Below are 20,284 nucleotides of genomic sequence, written 5' to 3'. Positions count from 1 at the left end.
CAGCCCTGTGCTGCCCCCTTTGCCCTGCCCCACCTGCCCCACCTTGATACTGTCTCAGCAACTCGTCAGGATCCAGAACCTGGCCAGAAAGCTGCCAGGCTCCACTGGACCTGGAGGTGCAATCCTACGGCCTTGGAAGGGTCTTAATCTGACCAAGCTGCAGAGCCAGGCAGGTCTGCTGGGTTCTGAGTTCCGACAACTGATGGCCTCGGATGCCTTGAGGGAAGCTGGGCCAGGCACAGAAGACTCCCACCCCACCCTGTGGCCCCCCTGGAGGAAGGAGCCGGCCTCTGCGTGTGCAGTAACAGCTTTAATCTGTGGTGGGCCCTGCCCTCCTGCATCCAGGCAGGAAGAGCCGTTTCTCGGGGAATTAAAGCAGGAGCGTTTCCCACACTGTCTCCTGGGAGTCCATGCTTACAGTGACAGCACTGCTGAGTGGTGCCATGTCACTAGGGCTGGGCCTGGGCACAGAGAGGCAGGGTGCCAGTCTTTATATATTATACATATATATATATATATATTTCATGTGTATACACAGATAGTTTTCTCTCTTGAAAGTATTAAAAAATTGATCAACCTTCAATCTATAAAAAATACCTACTCTACATGATAGAAAAATCTCTCCTCCAAGTTTACACTGATTTACACCCAAGGCTTTTCCCAAATGTACAATAGGAGGCGACCTCTTACATCCTAGCGTGGAAGGCAGCGGATGCGGGGCCACACATGTGCACGCACACACACATGCGTGCACACACACGCAGCGAGTGGCCAGTCTTGGTGATGGGGTCTGGGCCTACCCGGGAATGCTGGGGGTTGGGGTCAGGCCTGCGGTCCTGCGGGGTGACACCGCTGCGCCTGGGGTGGAGACCCCGAGAAGCGCAGGCCCCCTCTTGCTCTGCTGTGAGTCTTCCCTGCCCTCTCCCTCCCGCAACATGCACCCTCGGGGAAGAACCATGATTTCTAAGTGAGACACACCCAGAAGAAAACAGGGTTCCCGAAGTTTGGATTCTGGCCTGGGAAGTGCGTGGGGAGGGTGTGGCCTTTAGGAGGCCGGGTCAGGCCGCACCTGTGGAGAAGCAGCACCTGGGAGCCAGAGGGGCCTGCAGCATCCACCCTGCCCAGGAAGAGAGCGCCACACATCAGGTCCTGATGTCGGAGTGGAGGCCCCAGTGGCTCCTGCCCGGCCCCCATAGGCGGTCAGAGCCCCCAAGGGTTACTGCAGCGAGGACTGGGCCGTGGAACAGCCACATGGCCTGGAGGCCCCAGAGCTGGACTGAGGTGACCACATCTGGCTGGGCAATGGCCCGAGCAGCATAGGGAGAGCTGGGGAACGCACCAGCCTTGCCCACCCGTCCTTCCCCCACCACCATGTCCGAGGTGAGGGTCCAGGAGCCCGTCAGCCATCAGGAGCGGCTCAGCATGGGTGACACGGCACCGGGGTACTTATACGGGTGGCTTAGGCAGCAGCACCCCTGGAGTGACCTGTTTTCTTCCTTTCTTCCCAGTAGGGCTGCACGTGGGAAGAGGGACCACCACAAGGGGGCCACAGTGGGGCTCACCCCACACCGCTGCACAGAGAGGCTCTCCAGCCCATCCTGCTGAACTGAAGTGCACGCGTTCACGGCCAGGTTGACTCAGGACTGGGAAGCTCTGGGCCCCCAGAAGGTCAGCGCTGATGGACGGCCTTGCCACAACCCTCACCCTCTGTGGACCCCGGGCCCTGAGACTTCCCTTTCTCCCTCTCCTCTCCACCACCCTCTACCCCTTTGGCAGCCCCGGTCTTTGGCGGCCCCAGCTCAGCTGCACGAGGGCTCCCTGCATGCTCTGGGCACTGTCGGCCGTGGGACCTGCTGGTCTTGGCTCCTCATGGTCTGACAGGACCACTCCAGGGTGTTGGAGTCCCGAATCCAGCTCAGGCTGGACCTTCCTGCCTCTACTTGACCTCCAGGATGGACGGGTTGGTCTCCATGATGGCCACAATGATCCTGTCGATGTAGTCCTGCAGGCGGAAGTTGATCTCCTCCTGCTTCTGAATCGCCTCCATGAGCTGTAGGGCAAAAGCAGGCGGACAGAGCTGAGGCGCACGGGCCACAGGCCACAGTGCATAAACCACAGCGCACAGACGGTGCAGACTGTAGACCCCAGGCCACACCGTGCAGGCATGGGATATGTTACCTCATCTCGGGAGACGGAGCTGATCTCTGCAGCCAGGGACTCGGAGAAGGCTGTGGAGAAGAGGCTCTTGGCACCCTGGATGCTGAGGGTAATGATCTGCCCGTTCAGCTCCTCATTCTGCTCCTTCAGGCTGCGGTTGTCCTGAGAGGGCACAGCAACATCACTACTGGGCTGTGGCCCCTGCTGGTGGCTGAGCAGGGACAAGGACTGCCCAGGGAAAAAGGCCTCCGGCTCAGATGTTGACCCTCCACGGCCCCCCCTTCCCAACCAGCCTTGTGGAAGCTTCTGCAGGAGTGTGAGGGAGGGAGGCCCAGGCCTGCCCACCTGCTTCAGCCTGCGGACCTCCTGCTCCAGCTCGCTCTCCCGGGCACGGCTGTGGTACTCCTGCAGGCCCATGCTGCTGCTGCGGCCCCGTCGCTGCTCGGCCTCCAGCTTGAGGAGCTGCAGGTGCTCCAGCTGCTTTCGGAGATCCTCGATCAGCTGCAGGGCAACCGTGCAGTGAGCCGGGGGCCTGGGTTCCCAGGGGCCACCGTCAGCCATCACTTGGCTGTAGAACCTCATGGTTGATCTGGCCGCCTCTCGGGAGGACGACACACACCAGCGGCTATGCCCAAAGCAGCACAGCCAAGAGCTAGCGTCTTAGGAAACAAAGGCTCCCCGTGGGGCAGGCTGGGCGCAGGACTGGGCGTGGGGCAGGGTGGGTGCTCACCTCCTGGGTGGCCTCCTTGTCCCTCTGGAACTGGTGCCTCTCGTGACTCAGCCTGTCCCCCATTCTCCTCTTGTTCTCCTGCTCTTCGCTGAGCCGCAGCGTCAACGACTCTATCTCATCCAACAGCTTCTGCTTCTCCTGCAGGGGTGGACACCTGCCCTGGATGCGGGTCACGCACCTACCTGTGCATGCAGCTTGCCCCGACCGTCTGTCCCTCCAATCTCTGAGTCTCCCAACAGCAACAGGGTGGCCCCCGTGCTGGGAGCGCGACCGGGCTGGGTCTGAGCCTTCCTGCCTCTCAGTGGAGGTCAAGGCCACCTGCTTCTGGGCAGAGGCGCACACGCAGGCCACGAGGGTGGTTTCTCATGAGGGGCAGAAAGGACCTTTGTGTGGACAGGACCTGACTCAGTGGCTGTGGGCAGCTCCAGCTGGGCTCCTCTGGTTCATGGGAGCCAGGGCCCAAGTGCTCTGAGAATATCCTTCCTGGGAGCTTCCCAGAGCACACCTGGTGAGGTGGGGGCAGGGAGGTCTGGCAGTGACGAGCTGGGGTGTGGGAGCCCCATGTGTAGCCTCTGCCTCCACATCTGCAGTGGTTGGGGCATAAGTGGCTGGCTGATGCCTTCCCCTTGGAGGACAATTCCCAGATTCAGAGCCCTGGGTCCATCTAGGAGTGAGCCTCTAGGCCCTGCTCCTGTGGGTGGAGCACGGTCCAGTGTCTTCCAGCGGTCTGGGCCCTGAGCTGGCCCCGTTCCCTCACACACATCACAGTATCCCGCTCAGCACAGAGCTCAGGGCTACCTCGGCTGCCCCACCGGCAGGTCACAGTCTGGCCCCGCTGGCCACAGCTCCAGGCTGTTGGCAGCTCACCTCCTCCAGACGCTCAATGTTGGCCTTCAGACAGGGCGTGCAGGACCGGAGTTCACTGTTCTCCTCGTCCAGTTGCTGTAGCCTGGGACACAAGAACAAAGCTGAAACTTACTCCAGGAAGCTTGCCTCTACAGGGCCAGTGTGCCCTGTGTCTCAGGGAAACCCTGCTGGGGCCGCCCTGTGACCAACAGACGCCCCCAAACGACCAGGGCCAATCCTTAGGTGCCCACCCAAGTGCTCCAGGGCACAGCTTTTCCGTAATCCTTGAAGGTTTTATTATTATTTTTTAATTTTTTCTTGAGGCAGAGTCTCACTCTGTCACCAGGCTGGAGTGCAGTGGTGCAATCTCAGCTCACTGCAAGCTCCATCTCCCGGGGTTCAAGCGATTCTCCTGCCTCAGCCTCCTGAGTAGCTGGGATTACAGGCGCCTGCCACCACACCCAGCTAATTTTTGTATTTTCAGTAGAGACGGGGTTTCGCCATGTTGGCCAGGCTGGTCTCGAACTCCTGACCTCGTGATCCACTTGCCTCGGCCTCCCAAAGTGCTGTGCTTACAGGCGTGAGCCACCCCTCCGGCCATCCATGGCGGTTTTTTAAATATACTTTGGGTTTTGGAATAATTTTAGGTTTACAGAAAAGTTGAAGCCGAGTATGCTGGCTCACGTCTGTAATCCCAACACTTTGGGAGGCCAACGGGGGAGGATTGCTTGGGCCCAGGAGTTTGAGACCAGCCTGGGCAATATAGTGAGACCCCCATCTCTATAAAAAAATACAAAAATTAGCCGAGCATAGTGGCACACGCCTGTAGCCCCAGCTACTTGAGGGGCTGAGGTGGGAGGATCCCTTGAGCCTGGAGGTACAAGGCTGCAGTGAGCTGTGATCCCGCCACTGCACTCCAGCCTAGTGACAAAACAAGATCCTGTATCTATTTACTTATTTTGAGACAGTCTCACTCTGTTGCCCAGGCTGGAGTGCAGCAGTGCCATCTTGGCTCACTGCAAGCTTCGTCTCCCGGGTTCATGCCATTCTCCTGCCTCAGCCTCCCGAGTAGCTGGGACTACAGGCGCCCGCCACCACACCTGGCTAATTTTTTCTATTTTTAGTAGAGACGGGGTTTCACCGTGTTAGCCAGGATGGTCTTGATCTCCTGACCTCATGATCCACCTGCCTCGGCCTCCCAAAGTGCTGGGATCACAGGCGTGAGCCACCGCGCCCGGCCAAGATCCTGTATCCAAAAAAAAAAAAAAAAAAAAAAAGAAAGAAAGAAAAAAAGACATAGCAGACACAGTGTAGTCCCCGTGGCCCTGCACTGGCCTCCCGTGTTGTGGTCGCTGTTCTTCACTGTAGTGTTATGTGTCACAGTCACAGAGCCACACTGGGACACTCTGCGGACCACACTAACTGAAGACTGTGGCCTCCCCATGCGTGCCCTTTCTGTTCTGGGACCCCATCCAGCAACCACACTGCATTTGTTTGGTTTTTTGAGAGAGGCTCTCGCTCTGTTACCCAGAGTGCACTGGTGGAATCTCAGCTCACTGCAGCCTCGACCTCCTGGGCTCAAGAGATCCTCCTGCCTCAGCCTCCCAAGTAGCTGGGAGTACAGGCGTGCCCCACCACACGTGGCTAATTTTTAAATTTTTTGCAGAGACACGGTCTTGCTATGTTGCCTGAGCTGGTCTCCAACTCTGGGCTTAAAGGCTCCACCAGCCTCAGCCTCCCAAAGTGCCAGGATTACAGGTGTGAGCCACAGTGCCCGGCCCACACTGCATTTTGTCTCCTCCGTCCCCTGGTCTGTGAGTCTCCCAGACTTTCCTGTTTTCCGACCTTGACGGCGTTGAGCCGGCCTGTCATGGTGTCTGTAGAGCGTCCCTCACGTTGGGTCCGTCTGGTGTTTTCTCGCAATTAGACTGGGTGATGGGTTTTGGGAAGACGCCCACAGAGGTGCGGGGCCCTTCCTGTCACACCGTATCAGGGTCCTGACGTCCGCACGGCTTTCTGATCACCTGGCCAAGGTCTGCCTGCCAGGTGTCCCCTCTATCAGGTCCCTGCTTTCCCGCCCGCTCTGTTCTCTGGAAGCCGCTCACTGGGTCCAGCCCTCGCCTCCCGGAGGGAGTGTCTGCGAACATTATGTGGAATTCCTCTGTGGGGAAGATTTGTGTCTTCTCTATTTATTTATTTTATTTTATTTTTGAGATGGAGTTTTGCTCTTGTCGCCCAAGCTGGAGTGCAACCTCCGCCTCCCAGGTTCAAGTGATTCTCCTGCCTCAGCCTCCCGAATAGCTGGGATTACAGGCGCCCACCACCGCGCCTGGCTAATTTTTGTATTTTCAGTAGAGACAGGGTTTCACCATGTTGGCCAGGCTGGTCTCGAACTCCTAACCTCAGATGATCCACCCGCCTCGGCCTCCCAAAGTGCTGGGGTTACAGGCGTGAGCCACCGCGCCCGGCCCTCTTTTCTGTTCATTGATAATCATTTATTTGTGTCACTATGAACTCATGCACTTTATGTTTTGGATTGTAATCCATTGCTATCACTATGAGTTTGTTACTTAAACTGTTCCAGCTTTGGCGTCCGGCAACTCCTTCAGCTGGCCCATGTCCCTCTGAGATACCCTCAGTGTCTGTGCTCATGGGGGGTTTCTAGTGTAAGCACCTTCTCATTTTCAGATACTACATATTGCTGCAGGCTTAGCCTGCGTTTTCCCTGTCCCAGCCTCAGAACTGGCCCTTTCTCCAAGGAACCCTGGATCTTCTCCATAATCCAGTTGTCCTCACCATCCCGTTACCCTGCTGTCCCTTCTCATTCAATCCAACCTGCACCCACATCCAGAATTTGGTGTAAGTGGAAACCCAGGGGCAGCACAGGGCTGGGCGGGAAGGGCTTCAGGTGTCCTCTACCCAGGAGGGGACTTGGTCTTGCTTTGCAAACTGATGATTGAGACCAGGGGCAAAGCAGATGCAACCCCTACCAAAGAGCACTGGCCGGCCTCTGCACTGCCGGGGAGGCCACGGGGTGCCCGGGACAGGCACGCTCCCAGGACTTGTCTGGGGCTGGTCAGACCCCTAGCCGCAGGTGTTCGTCAGGAGGACCCAGGCGCTCAGTGGTGCCACTCTGGTGTGTGCTGGCGCCCTGCAGTCCCGATTCCTCCTCTAGGGTGGGGATGGGTGTGACCCAGCCGTATGTGGGTGGGGACCCTCCTGTGTGAGCCTCGCCTTTATCCAACTTCCACGGTTCCTGGTGCTACCCACTTCTGAGCCTTCATGTACCAAGATGCAAACCCCGGTACGTCTCGCCCGTGTGGCTGCTCCGAGATGCAAACCCCGGTACGTCTCGCCCATGTGGCTGCTCTGAGATGCAAACCCTGGTACATGTCGGCCGTGTGGCTGCTCCGAGATGCAAACCCCGGTACATGTCGCCCGTGTGGCTGCTCCGAGATGCAAACCCCGGTGCGTGTCGCCCGTGTGGCTGCTCCGAGATGCAAACCCTGGTACATCTCGCCCGAGTGGCTGCTCCGAGATGCAAACCCCAGTACGTGTCGCCCGTGTGGCTGCTCCGAGATGCAAACTGCGATATGCGTCGGCTGTGTGGCTGCTCCGAGATGCAAACACTGGTACATGTCGCCCGTGTGGCTGCTCCGAGATGCAAACCCCGGTGCGTGTCGCCCGTGTGGCTGCTCCGAGATGCAAACCCTGGTGTAGCTGCTGGCACAGGGTGTTGTTTGCGTTAGGAGTGTGTGCAGCTGTGCTTTCTGGGCTACACCTTTGCCATATGCCTTTCCTGTTGTTTTGCTGAGTGGAGCATACTAAGTTCCATTCTCCGCCTCTAACCCTGGAGTCCAGACAGGTCTACCTACAGCTATTTTCTCCTTTCAAAGTAACACTTGCATGTTTTGTTCATAATTATGAAAACAAATTATGTTTTAATTCTATTGAATTTCAAAACTACAGATAAGCAAAGAGAAGAAAATAAAGAGCCGCACAGCTTCACACACAGCAGCACTGCCTTCCCGAGGCCTGACCCCTCTTTCTTTCCTCCTTGCCCCAGCCTCTCGCTATCCATCAGACACACTCAGCTCTGCCCAGTGCTGGGGTCAGTCTTTCTGCCTTCTCTCCTTTCATTATCAGGCTCAGGGGAGTCTACTCACATTTTCTGGAAGGATGAGCTATGCTACGTGGCACAAGCAAAGGCTTCCCTGGGCTTCCTTGGCTCACATGCTGCTAGAAAGCACCATACACCAGGGCCACGTTCACCCAGTTCACTCTGTGCCTGACGATGGGCCACATACCCCAACGCCAGGGGTTCAGCAGGTGCCATAAGCTGCAAATCAGGCCCCGGTCTCTGTGGACATGCCACTGTGGCCCCATCAGCCTTCACTCCAGCTCTCTGCAGCCTGCCAGGGGCTCCCATTCTTTCTGGAAGCCCCTGGGGGCCCCACTCCCAGAGGTACCTGGCTTTTCCTAGAACCTCCCCTGGGCCCTGTGTCCTGAGATTCAGATCTCTGCCTGTGACCTTCATACAGCCCCATTCTGCTGATGACACATATTCTCCTTTTCCGGTCCCTAGAAAAGGATGTCCAAAGTTGCGGCCTCTCCACTCCTCCATCTTCTCTATGCCCTTTCAGCTTTAACTCTCATCTCTACTGAGGCCCCACTCCTGAAATCCAACTGTTTTCTGGGCACTGCAACTGCACAGTCACCCGCCCCTGCTGTTCCCAGGAGGTTCCGATGCAGGTGCTGGGGGTCCTGCCTCCAGATCCTCTGCTCCTGAGGACCCCGGACTGAGACAGTGTCATTGCAATGCCCAGGGTCTTCCTGTACACCAGATAGGCAGAGGCCAGGCTGGGGAAGTCCCCAAGATGCCAGAGGCCTCTGTGCTGGGCTGACTGTAGGTTGCTGACCAGAGGCCTCGTGCTGGGCTGACCGCAGGTTGCTGACCTGGGGCTGCAGGGGCCTCTGAGGGCCTGAGCAGCCCTGAGAACCACAAGGTTCCTGGTGGCCACTCCAGGAAGCTGCAGGAGGCTGACAAGGCCCAGAACACGGCGGCACTGACCCCAAGCGCTCAGGGCGGGCAGGCGGCTTGCTCACAAGAGGCAGTGACACTGGGCCCTGCTTGCTCCCTGAGGGCCTCGTGAGACCCCTATCTTGTGCCCCTCCACACCAGAGTACACAGAGGAGGCAGGATGTCCACACGGCTGTTCCCCAACCTCAGCCCCAGTGGAAAGGTCCCACGGGAGGGGCTCCCTGGCGCTCACAGACGAGAAACGTTAATGTTGAGCCCACTCAACTGCACTGTGCCAAGGCCGGGGGAGAACACTGTCCTGGCTGCCCTGACCTTGCCCCCCAGAAGACGGCGCCCCACTGCAATGGCAGGCGTGGAGGCCTCCCTGTGTGGGGCGTCCCGCACAGCTCTCTTAGTGCGGGCCCCTTCCTGCCACCCACTTTTGAAAATGCCTAGGAGCTCTTCTTAGATAAGGCAAGTATCTTAGCTTTAAGAGCTGGAAGGAACACAAGCAAAAGAACCTGAAATCCTCTGATGAATATTTAAAACTACTGTATTTCAAAATCTAAAAGTAGTACATGCTTAGTTTAAAAAAGCCACGTGAGGTGGCTCATGCCCATAATCCCAGCACTTTAAGAGGCTGAGATGCTTCTGCTGAGAGTATGGAGACGAAAAACAACAACAAAAAGAGGCCAAGGTGGGAGAATCGCTTAAAGCTAAGAGCTCAAGACCAGCCTGGGCAACACAGCAAGACCTCGTCTCTACCAAAAATGAAAAGTTAGCCGGGTATGACAGAGCACACTTGGAGCCCCAGCGACTCAGGGGCTGAGGCAGGAGGATTGCTTGAGCCCGGGAGTTCAAGGCTGCAGTGAGCCATAACAGGGCCACTGCACTCCAGCCAGGGGCACAGAGCAATACCCTATCTCAAAACAGACAAACAAACAAACAACTGTATAAAACAACTTCCTCCACCCTCACTACCCAGACACACAAGAAGGATAGAGAACTCTAGAGTCCTCTGATTATAGATATTTTAAGTTACCTGATGCTTTTTACTTTTACAGAAAATCAAGAACCGTCCCTTGCAAATGTATTTGTAAACACACACCAGGAATCCGCAGCATGAGCTCCCAGATGGAGAACCACGGGAGGCACCGTGCTGCTTTAATGCTTGTGCCTCGGCGGGCACGGTGGCTCACGCCGGTAATCCCAGCACTTTGGGAGGCCGAGGTGGGAGGACTGCTTGAGCCCAGGAGTTCAAGACCAGCCTGGGCCACACAGCAAGAACCCCTGCCTCTATTTAAAATAATGATTTTTTTGGCTGGGTGCAGTAGCTCACACCTGTAATCCCAGCACTTTGGGAGGCCGAGGCGGGTGGATTACCTGAGGTCAGGAGTTCAAGACTATCCTGGCCAACATGGTGAAACCCCGTCTCTGCTAAAAATACAAAAAATAGCTGGGTGCAGTGGTGCAAGCCTCTAGCCCCACATACTAGGGAGGCTGACGCAAGAGAATTGCTTGAACCCAGGAGACAGAGGTTGTGCTGAGCCGAGATCGCCCCACTGCACTCTAGCCTGGGCGACAGGGTGACACTTGGTCTCAAAAAAAAAAAAAAAAAAAAAAGGCCAGGCGCAGTGGCTCACGCCTGTAACCCCAGCACTTTGGGAGGCTGAGGCAGGTGGATCACGAGGTCAGGAGATCCAGACCATCCTGGCTAACACTGTGAAACCCTGTCTCTACTAAAAATACAAAAAATTAGCCAGGCGTGGTGGCGGGTGCCTGAAGTCCCAGCTACTCGGGAGCCTGGGGCAGAAGAATGGTGTGAACCTGGGAGGTGGAGCTTGCAGTGAGCCAAGATCGCGCCATTGTACTCCAGCCTGGGCGACAGAGCAAGACTCCGTCTCAAAAATAAATAAATAAATAAATAAAAATAATATTTTCCCCTTTATTTTATATATATATTTTTAAATTAATTAAATTTTTTTTGGAGATGGAGTCTCACTCTGTCATTCAGGTTAGAGTGCAGTGGCACGATCTCAGCTCACTGCAACCTCTGCCTCCGGGTTTAAGTGATTCTTGTGCCTCAGCCTCCCAAGTAGCTGAGATTACAGGCGCGTGCCACCATGCCGAGCTAATTTTTTTTTTTTTTTTTTTTTTTTTTTAGTAGAGACAGGGTTTCACCTTGTTGGCCAGGCTGGTCTTGAACGCCTGACCTCAGGTGATCCGCCCACCTCGGCCTCCCAAAGTGCTGGGATTACAGGTGTGAGCCACTGCGCCCTGCCTCCTTTATGATATATTTTAATAGAGTATCGTTAATCTCCCTCCTTTTTGTTTTCCCACTTTTTCTGACTCATCCAAGGCTATGTCTCCAGATGAATGTAAAAGTAATTTTGTCAAGTTTCCTTAAAAAAAGATTCGTATTTTATGCAAAAAATTAGCCAGGCGTGATAGTGGGCGCCTGTATTCCCAGTTACTTGGGAGGCTGAGGCAGGAGAATGGCGTGAACCCAGGAGGCAGAGCTTGCAGTGAGCCGAGATTGCGCCACTGCACTCCAGCCTAGGGGACAGAGCAATACTCCGTCTCAAACCCACCCCCCACCGAAAAAAAAAAAAGATTGGTATTTTAAAAAGACTGGATACATTGGTTAGACATAGATTTACAGAAACCAACACGCACACAGGGTCAGTCTTTGAACTGATCCCTTGTGGCCTTTGGGAGAGTTTTAAAGTCTTCTCCACATAGCTTTTCCCCTTTTTCTAAAATTTCAGGTTATTCCTAGCCACTGCAGGTTCTGGGGTGGGCAGGCTGTCGGAACCTCTCCTACCTGGCCTGCAGGTTCTGGGGTTGGCGGGCTGTCAGGAACCTCGCCTACCTGGCCTGCAGGTTCTGGGGTGGGTGGGCTGTCGGAACCTTTCCTACCTGGCCTGCAGCATTCTGGGGTGGGTGGGCTGTCGGAACCTCTCCTACCTGGCCTCCAGCATTCTGGGGTGGGTGGGCTGTCGGAACCTCTCCTACCTGGCCTGCAGGTTCTGGGGTTGGCGGGCTGTTGGGACCTCTCCTACCTGGCCTCCAGCATTCTGGGGTGGGAGGGCTGTCGGAACCTCTCCTGCCTGACCTCCAGCATTCTGGGGTTGGCGGGCTGTTGGGGAACCTCTCCTACCTGGCCTGCAGGTTCTGGGGTGGGTGGGCTGTCGGAACCTCTCCTATCTGGCCTGCATTTCTGGGGTGGGTGGGCCGTCGGGAACCTCTCCTACCTGGCCTGCAGGTTCTGGGGTGGGCAGGCTGTCGGAATGTCTCCTGCCTGGCCTGCAGTTTCTGGGGTGGGCGGGCCGTCGGGAACCTCTCCTACCTGGCCTGCAGGTTCTGGGGTGGGCAGGCTGTCGGAATGTCTCCTGCCTGGCCTGCAGTTTCTGGGGTGGGCGGGCTGTCGGGAACCTCTCCTACCTGGCCTGCAGGTTCTGGGGTGGGTGGGCTGTCGGAACCTCTCCTACCTGGCCTGCAGTTTCTGGGGTGGGTGGGCTGTCGGGAACCTCTCCTACCTGGCCTGCAGGTTCTGGGGTGGGTGAGCTGTCGGGGAACCTCTCCCCTATCTGGCCTCCAGCATTCTGGGGTTGGCGGGCTGTCGAGGAACCTCTCCTACCTGGCCTGCAGGTTCTGGGCTGGGCAGGCTGTTCGGGAACCTCTCCTACCCGGCCTGCAACATTCTGGGGTTGGCGGGCTGTCGGGGAACCTCTCCTACCTGGCCTGCAGGTTCTGGGGTGGGCAGGCTGCCAGAAACCTCTCCTACCTGACCTGCAGGTTCTGGGGTGGCTGGGCTATCGGGAACCTCTCCTACCTGGCCTGAAGTTTCTGGGGTGGGCGGGCTATCAGGAACCTCTCCTACCTGGCCTGCAGTTTCCGGGGTGGGAGGGCCGTCGGGGAACCTCTCCTACCTGGCCTGCAGGTTCTGGGGTTGGCAGGCTGTCGGGAACCTTGCCTACCTGGCCTGCAGGTTCTGGGGTTGGCGGGCCGTCGGGGAACTTCTCCTACCTGGCCTGCAGGTTCTGGGGTTGGCAGGCTGTCGGGAACCTCGCCTACCTGGCCTGCAGGTTCGGGGGTTGGCGGGCTGTCGGGGAACTTCTCCTACCTGGCCTGCAGGTTCTGGGGTTAGTAGGCTGTCGGGAACCTCTCCTACCTGGCCTGCAGGTTCTGGGGTGGACGGGCTGTTGGGAACCGCCTACCTGGTCTGCAGGTTCTCTATCTCAATGCTCTTCTCCCTCTCCATCTTGCACAGGAGCTCCTTCTGACGCCGGGTCTCTTCCAGGACCATCTCACAGGCTCTCAGCTCCTGTTCCTTCAGCTGCTCCTCCAGGGCATTTGCTCTTGAAAGGCAAAGGGAGGAGCTGAGCTGTCTCCAGGCAGGGTGTGCAGTGGCTCAACCCATGCCCAGCAGCTGCCTCAGGACCTCCAGAGAACCTGCCTCCACCCAGGAGGAGGGCACCGAGAAAGGCATCCCCGAGCTCTGGTCAAGGCAGTTCTGAAGCAGCAAATACACCCCCAGATGGCCTCGCCTCCCACACTAAAGGCACCTGGGGTGGCCGGAGCAGTGTCCACTGCACCTAGGCCCAGCTGATACCCACAGGCACTGCCCGCTTGTGGCCTGTGGACCGCAGCACTTAGAGGGCCCGAGCCCGCCAGGTAACTGCTCCTGGTGCACTCTGTGTTCATGCAGCTGCTCCACCTGCAGCCACTACACACAATGAGTGCACTCAGAGCCCAGAGGCACGGGGCTTCGGGAAGGAATGTGAAGGTGCCAGGGCCACTACACACAATGAGTGCGCTCAGAGCCCAAAGGCACGGGGCCTTGGGAAGGAGCGTGAAGGTGCCAGGGCCACTACACGCAATGAGTGCACTCAGAGCCCAAAGGCACGGGGCCTTGGGAAGGAGCGTGAAGGTGCCAGGGCCACTACACGCAATGAGTGCACTCAGAGCCCAGAGGCACGGGGCTTCGGGAAGGAGCGTGAAGGTGCCAGGGCCCAAGGGCCACAGCATTTCCAGGAAGTGAGTGTCTGATGAAACACGTGGTCCGTGGCAGCTGAACACCGGAGAACTGAGTGTGCTGGCAGTGTCTGCCTTCAGCTGCAGTACAGTCAGTTCATGGCACATCTCCCAAAGGTGCTCACAAGGCTTCCTGAGTTGCCGGGTCCACATGGGAGCCAGGACGAGTCTGGCTCTGGCTGCTGGGCACATGTGGGCCCCAGAGGCTGTGAGGGGCCACAAGTGGAGGGGGGCCCACTCTGCTCCCAGTCCCCTCCAGGCTGGGGAAGTGGGTATTAGAGACCAGTCCCATCCAGGTCACCTCAGAACAGAGGCAGGGCAGGTGTCGGCTAGACCACAGGGGAAAGGGAACATTCCCACAGGGCAGGGAGACCCTGGCCTTCCTGAGATCTTCACAACCACCCGCAGGAGACAGGACTGAACCATCCCAAAGAGAAGGGCACAGGCCCTGCCCACTGACACAGCACAGCCCATGCCCTCAGGCCCTGCTTCACACAGAGCCTCTTATCCTTGTGGTGCCTCACACGCAGGAGTGAACAGATGGCCAACGATCACCAGACACAACAGGAAAGCTTTCAACAGGAAGTGGCCAAAGCAAACACCAAGTGAGGACCCAGGGAGACACATGATACAGGAGACAGCAGGGAAAGGTCCCCGAGCCAGCGGTCTCTGCGAGCCGAGAGCCATAGCTGCAGCATCAGGGCAGCCTGCTGCAGAAGAGACAAACAAGGAACAGCTCCCAGGAACTGAAAGCGTGGGAAGGACCATCTAAAAGTCCGATTGAGATGCCGGACTCACGCCTGTAATCCCAGCACTCTGGGAGGCAGAGGCGGGCAGATCACCTGAGATCAGGAGTTCGAGACCAGCCTGACCAATATGGTGAAACCCCGAATCTACTAAAAATACAAAAATTAGCCAGATGTGGTGGCAGGCGCCTGTAGTCCCAGCTACTCGGGAGGCTGAAGCATGAGAATCATTTGAACCCGGGAGGCAGAGGTTGCACTGAGCAGAGATCACACCACTGCACTCCAGCCTGGGCAACAGAGTGAGACTCTGCTTCAAAAAAAAAAAAAAAAAAAAAATCTGATCAAGAGTTGAAGGAGAAAACTGAGAATATTACATAGAAAAAAAGAACAGAAAGATAAAATTAGAGATGAGGAAAGTCTAAAAAAGGAGAGGAAACATCCAGAAGGCCCACTGTGTGACTAGCAGATGTTCAGACAGATGAGAGGGAGAGGCCGCATGGTGAAATAACTTCAGAAGTCTTCCCACAGCGGAAGGACGCATTTTCCAGATTTAAAGGCTGAAAACCTAGGCCGGGCGCGGTGGCTCACGCCTGTAATCCCAGCACTTTGGGAGGCCAAGGCAGATGGATCACTTGAGGTCAGGAGATCAAGACCAGCCTGGCCAACATGGTGAAACCCCGTCTCTACTAAAAATACAAAAATCAGCCGGGCGCAGTGGTGCATGCCTGTAATCCCAGCTACTTGGGAGGCTGAGGCAGGAGAATCGCTTGAACCCGGGAGGCAGAGGTTGCAGTGAGCGGAGACTGCGCCACTGCACTCCAGCCTGGGCGACACAGCAAGGCTCTGTCTCAAAAAACAAAACAAAACAAAAGAAAACGAAATAAAGGCCGAAAACCAGGTGCACAGCACGGCAAATAATACAAGATCCTCATCCAAGTATGTAGGGTGGGACACAGAAGTTACGGAGAACATCAAGGCCCTGCAGCACCAGAGGCTCCTCAGTCACAGCACAGGGTCAGAGGTCTTCAAATTCTCAGGGAATTCGATTTCTGACCTAGAATTTTATGCCCAGCTACACTATGGACTGGAGCAGTGTGGGAGGAATAAGCACTTCCACACAAGCAGTTCTCAGAGCATCTGGCTCCTGTGCTCCCTTTTCCAGGCAACTATCAGTGACATACTCAGAAAATGAGTTGGCAAAACAGAAGAAAACGTGGGACCCAGAAAATAAGGAATCAAACACAGGAGAAAGCACTCGGAATTCCTAGGATGGCAGCTGTACGGCACAACTAGAGAGCAAATGGGTCAGAACGGGAAGATGATACTGAAAATGGGAAACGTACTCCTAGGATGGCAGCTGTATGGCAGGGCTAGAGAGCAAATGGGTCAGAATGGGCAGATGATACTGAAAACGGGAAACGTGTTGTTTAGGGCGGTGGAGGTGAACGGCCACAGAAACTGAATGTGGCCGGGGCTGCACTGCAGACGGTCAGTGGGCGGAGACAGGCAGCAGTGTGGACTTCACACTACACACACGGAAAACTGATGAACATACTCCAGACTCAAATGAAACCTCCACAGTCAACTCGACAAAGGCATCTAGGCTGGACATAGTGGCTCACGCCTCTGATTTCAGCACTTTGGGGGGCCAAGGTGGGAGGATCACTTGAGGCCAGGCGTTTGAGACCAGCATGGGCAACATGGCAAGACCTCATCTCTATAAAAAATTTAAAAATTAGGCCGGGCACGGTGGCTCACGCCTGTAATCCCAGCACTTTGGGAGGCTGAGGCAGGCAGATCACAAGGTCAGGAGTTCAAGACCAGCCTGGTCAATATGGTGAAACCCTGTCTCTACTAAAAATACAAAAATTAGCCCAGCGTGGTGGTGCATGCCTGTAGTCCTAGCTACTCAGGAGGCTGAGGCAGAAGAATCGCTTGAACCTGGGATGCGGAGGTTGCAGTGAGCCAAGATTGTGCCACTGCACTCCAGCCTGGAGACAGAGAGAGACCCCATCTCAAAAAAAAAAAAAAAAAAAAAAAGCTGGGTGTGGTGGTGCACACCTGTAGTCCCAGCTACAGCGAAGGCTGAGGTAGGCGGGTCGCTTGAGCCTGGGAGGTGGAGGCTGTAGTCAGCACTCAGCCTAAGCAACAGAGCGAGGCCCTGTCTCTTAAAAAACAAAACAAGCTCATCTCGTGGCCCCCCCGGATTCTCGTTGACAAGGAGGAGACAGTGGTCTTTGGTGGCACGGCATATGTGTAGCGCACTACTGGAGTCCAGCCCCTTCACCAGCATGCCTGGCCCCTCTCCACTCTGCAGCAGGGGCTGGTAGCAGGCCCTCCTCTGCTGAGAATCCTGGAGAACGGGTAGCCGCCAAGCCCAGGGTCTTCACTCCACAAGAGAACACGCTTTGCTTTGTTAGAATTAAAATGATGTGCGAGTTATGCCCACAATCCCATGAGGCATTCCAATTCTCAGCGCTCACAGGGCAGACGGCTCTGAAGCTGAAGGGCAGGTCACGAATGTTAGTACCATGAGGGTGAGGGCTTGGGGGCTTTGGGGGTGCTGACCACAAATGCCCTGCTGCCAACACACGTGTGCAGGCTGCTCAGAGCCCTGAATCTACCTGCTCAGTGGTGATGAAGACACTGAAGCTTCAAGGGACAGGGCCCTTGTCTGAGCTGAGAATATGTGGAGGAGCCGGCATGTGCCCGGGCAGCTGGGCAGGGACAGAAGCTCACAGAAAGAACCTCTTCTGCAGCGGGGCAGGGACAGAAGCTCACAGGGAGAACCTCTTCTGCAGCTGGGCAGGGACAGAAGCTCACAGGAAGAACCTCTTCTGCAGATCCCACAGGTGCCTCACAGGCCTCCTGGCTGCCTCCTCTGCCCACAAGAGGCTGCCGGTGCCCAGCTCCAGGTGGCATAGCCTGGGTAGCTGACTCCTGGGACAAGCTCATCTTACTTTGCACGAGAAACAGTACTGCAAATCGGCTATGAGACAACATGGCGTGCCTCGTGTGAAAAACACTGAGAATTACACGGTATTCTAAGAAAAGTCTGCAAACCAGAGTGGGGTAAGCAGCTCCCACTCTCTCTCTGCAAACACGGAGTCACACTTCGCTTCCTCCCCAGCACTCCTGCCCACAGCGATGAGACTGCGCATCCTGTTGCGTACTCAGCAGTCACTGCTCATTTAGCTTTCTGCTGCTGAGCAACTTCTCTAACCTGCATTCTTCCAGGACGGGCAAACCCCGTATGGACCAGAGTGGTGGGAGAGCTGCACCTCCAGGCCTGCTGGTGAGGCTCAGCACTGCGTGGGTTCACAGTCAGTTCCTCCTCTGTGTGGGTCAGGTCTCAGCACTCCCAAGAGGGAGGCAGTGCCCTCCTCTGGCCCTCTGTGTGTCTAGGGTTCCACGAGAGCACCAGTCAGAGCCTCGGGTCGCCTGCCTGCAGCCCACTGGGTAGGCTCAGATGACCACCTGGCACCACCCCCTCAGCCAGCTTCCAACGGGGATGGACGGGTGGCCAAGCCCCTGCTGTGTGAGGTAAAGAGAAGTAAATGGGGGCTGACAGGCGGGCACAAGAGGCGCCACGCAGAGGCCCGGGTCTCCTGGCCCAGGCTCACCTGTGTACCAGCTGCAGGTTCTCCTGCCTCAGGCGGCTGTGTTGCTCACCGGTGGCTGCCGTGTCCTTTTCCAGCTCCAGCACACGCCTTTCCAGGAAGACAACCTTGGCAATGAGACCAGGCTTCAGGATCAGGCAGCCAGAAGCAGAAGGGCCTGCACCCCCAAAGGAACTAGCTGGAAGGCCGCCTGGGGATTTTCTCAGCACAGAATCAGATCCACCTAGCTAGGCTGGTGTTGGATCCAACTTACTCTTGGAACTTGTCACATAAACCCACAAAGGTGCAGCTCCTAATGGGGCCGGGGTCTTGGGGAGCACTGTCATTCGACACCACAAATGCACACAGTGCCGCAGCTCTGAGAGCTAGGGGTCCAGGGGTGCCTTTGGACTGGCTGGCTGGTGGGCAGCAAGACTCAGCCCCCAGCACACAGTTGGGTCTCTGCTCAGCCAGATGCAGCTCACAGAGGCAGCCCAGGTGCCCACGGATGCAAGGGACAGACAGACCCATGTCTCGGTCCCTCCCTCCCTCAGAGAGTTCACACCAAGATGAGAGTCAGACACCTGCAGAGGTAGGAGAAGGAGTAAAGGGAGCAGAGGAGGACTTGGCCTGGGTCAGCAGACGAGATGCTAGAGAAGTTGTAGAGAGGAGGTGGTGGGGGTGCAAGAGGAGGTGAGGTACAGGAGGAGGTGGGGGGTACAGGAGGAGGTGAGAGTACAGGAGGAGATGGGGGTGTAGGAGGAGGTGGGGGGCAGGAGGAGGCGAGGGGGTACAGGATGTGAGGGGTGCAGGAGAAGGTAAGGGGGTATAGGAGATGAGGGGATACAGGAGGTGAGGGGGTATAGGACGTGAGGGGGTGCAGGAGGAGGTGGGGGTACAGGAGGTGAGGGGGTACAGGAGGAGGTGGGGGGTGCAGGAGGAGGTGAGGGGGTACAGGAGGAAATGGGGTACAGGAGGTGGGGATACAAGAGGAAGTGGGGGTACAGGAGAAGGTGAGGGGGTACAGGAGGAGGTGAGGGGGTACAGGAGGAGATGGGGTGGAGGAAGTGAGGGGGATGCAGGAGGTGAGGGAGTACAGGAAGAGGTGAGGGGGTACAGGAGGTGGTGAGGGGGTACAGGAGGTGGTGAGGGGGTAGAGGAGGAGATGAGGGGTACAGGAGGAATTGAGGGGGTACAGGAGGAAGTGAAGGGGTCACAGAAGGTGAGGGGGTGCAGGAGGTGAGACGGAGTCTCGCTCTGTCACCCAGGCTGGAGTGCAGTGGCGCAATCTCGGTTCACTGCAACCTCCGCCTCCCAGGTTCAAGCGATTCTCCTGCCTCAGTCCCTGAATAGCTGGGATTACAGGTGCCCGCCACCACGCCTGGCTAACTTTTGTATTTTTAGTAGAGACGGGCTTTCACCATGTTGGCCAGGCTGATCTCAAACTCCTGACCTCCAGTGATCCGCCCGCCTCGGCCTCCTAATGTGCCGGGATTCCAGGCGTGCGCCACCACATCCGGCTGAAAAGCGGGTCTTGGCCACGGCAAGGCTGCCTTGCCCTGGCTGCTGTCACCCATTCCATTCAAGTCCCCAGGAGAAGCCCGTTCCTCAGTTTGTTGGCTCTGCAATAACTGCAGGGCCAGCCCTCTTCTCCCAAATCATGGGTGCCCCAGGTCGCGTCTCCACGGGCCTGGTGGACTGAATGTCTGGGTGTCCCTCAGCCCGACTCAGACACAGTGGGGGTGGGATACCCGAGGGCGCTCACTCACTGCCCAGTCCACTCCTCCCAGCTGGCCCTTCGTGCACAACAGGAAGACTCCTTTTTCTCACATGGCCACGAGACCCCTTGGGGAAACCTGTCAAAGAGCATCGGGGCTGGACGGACGGTCTGGGGAGCCCTGGAGGACATGGGGTCACCTCCGGCTGTGCTGTCCCCACCTCCCAGGGTGTCTGCAGAGTCCCTTAGGCGTGGCTGTGTTCTAAATCCCCTACTTGCCACCTACCCAGCCCTCCAGGGCCTACCTTGTCAGCAATGTCCTCCTCTGGGCCCTCCACGAGCTCGGGGGAAGGGTCCTCCAGGGCCTCCATGGTCAGGGCCCCTGACTGGTGCAGGTACCTACGGAAAAGCCACAACAAGAGGGAAGAAAGG

The 20,284-nt window shown here is 56.9% G+C and overlaps 1 protein-coding gene across 2 annotated transcripts in view; it reads right to left on the bottom strand.

Moving 5' to 3' along the window:
• Positions 1-291: 291 nt before the first annotated feature.
• The window catches only part of RAB11FIP3 (RAB11 family interacting protein 3), a 96,018-nt gene continuing 76,025 nt past the window's right edge, over positions 292-20,284 (bottom strand). For both annotated transcript variants that reach the window (XM_002825916.6, XM_009250244.3), the window contains 8 exons: positions 20,158-20,251; positions 18,160-18,263; positions 12,974-13,114; positions 3,755-3,836; positions 2,888-3,025; positions 2,503-2,658; positions 2,179-2,319; positions 292-2,050 (listed from right to left, as the gene is read on the bottom strand). In XM_002825916.6, the coding sequence (XP_002825962.2) occupies positions 1,937-2,050; positions 2,179-2,319; positions 2,503-2,658; positions 2,888-3,025; positions 3,755-3,836; positions 12,974-13,114; positions 18,160-18,263; positions 20,158-20,251 (970 nt within the window). In that variant the 3' untranslated portion in view covers positions 292-1,936. The remainder of the gene's footprint in view (positions 2,051-2,178; positions 2,320-2,502; positions 2,659-2,887; positions 3,026-3,754; positions 3,837-12,973; positions 13,115-18,159; positions 18,264-20,157; positions 20,252-20,284) is intronic.

Source organism: Pongo abelii, chromosome 18 (assembly GCF_028885655.2).
Source record: "Pongo abelii isolate AG06213 chromosome 18, NHGRI_mPonAbe1-v2.0_pri, whole genome shotgun sequence".
NCBI lineage: Eukaryota > Metazoa > Chordata > Mammalia > Primates > Hominidae > Pongo > Pongo abelii.
Note: the sequence above shows the minus strand (reverse complement) of the source record. Positions and strands in the feature narration are given on the sequence as shown.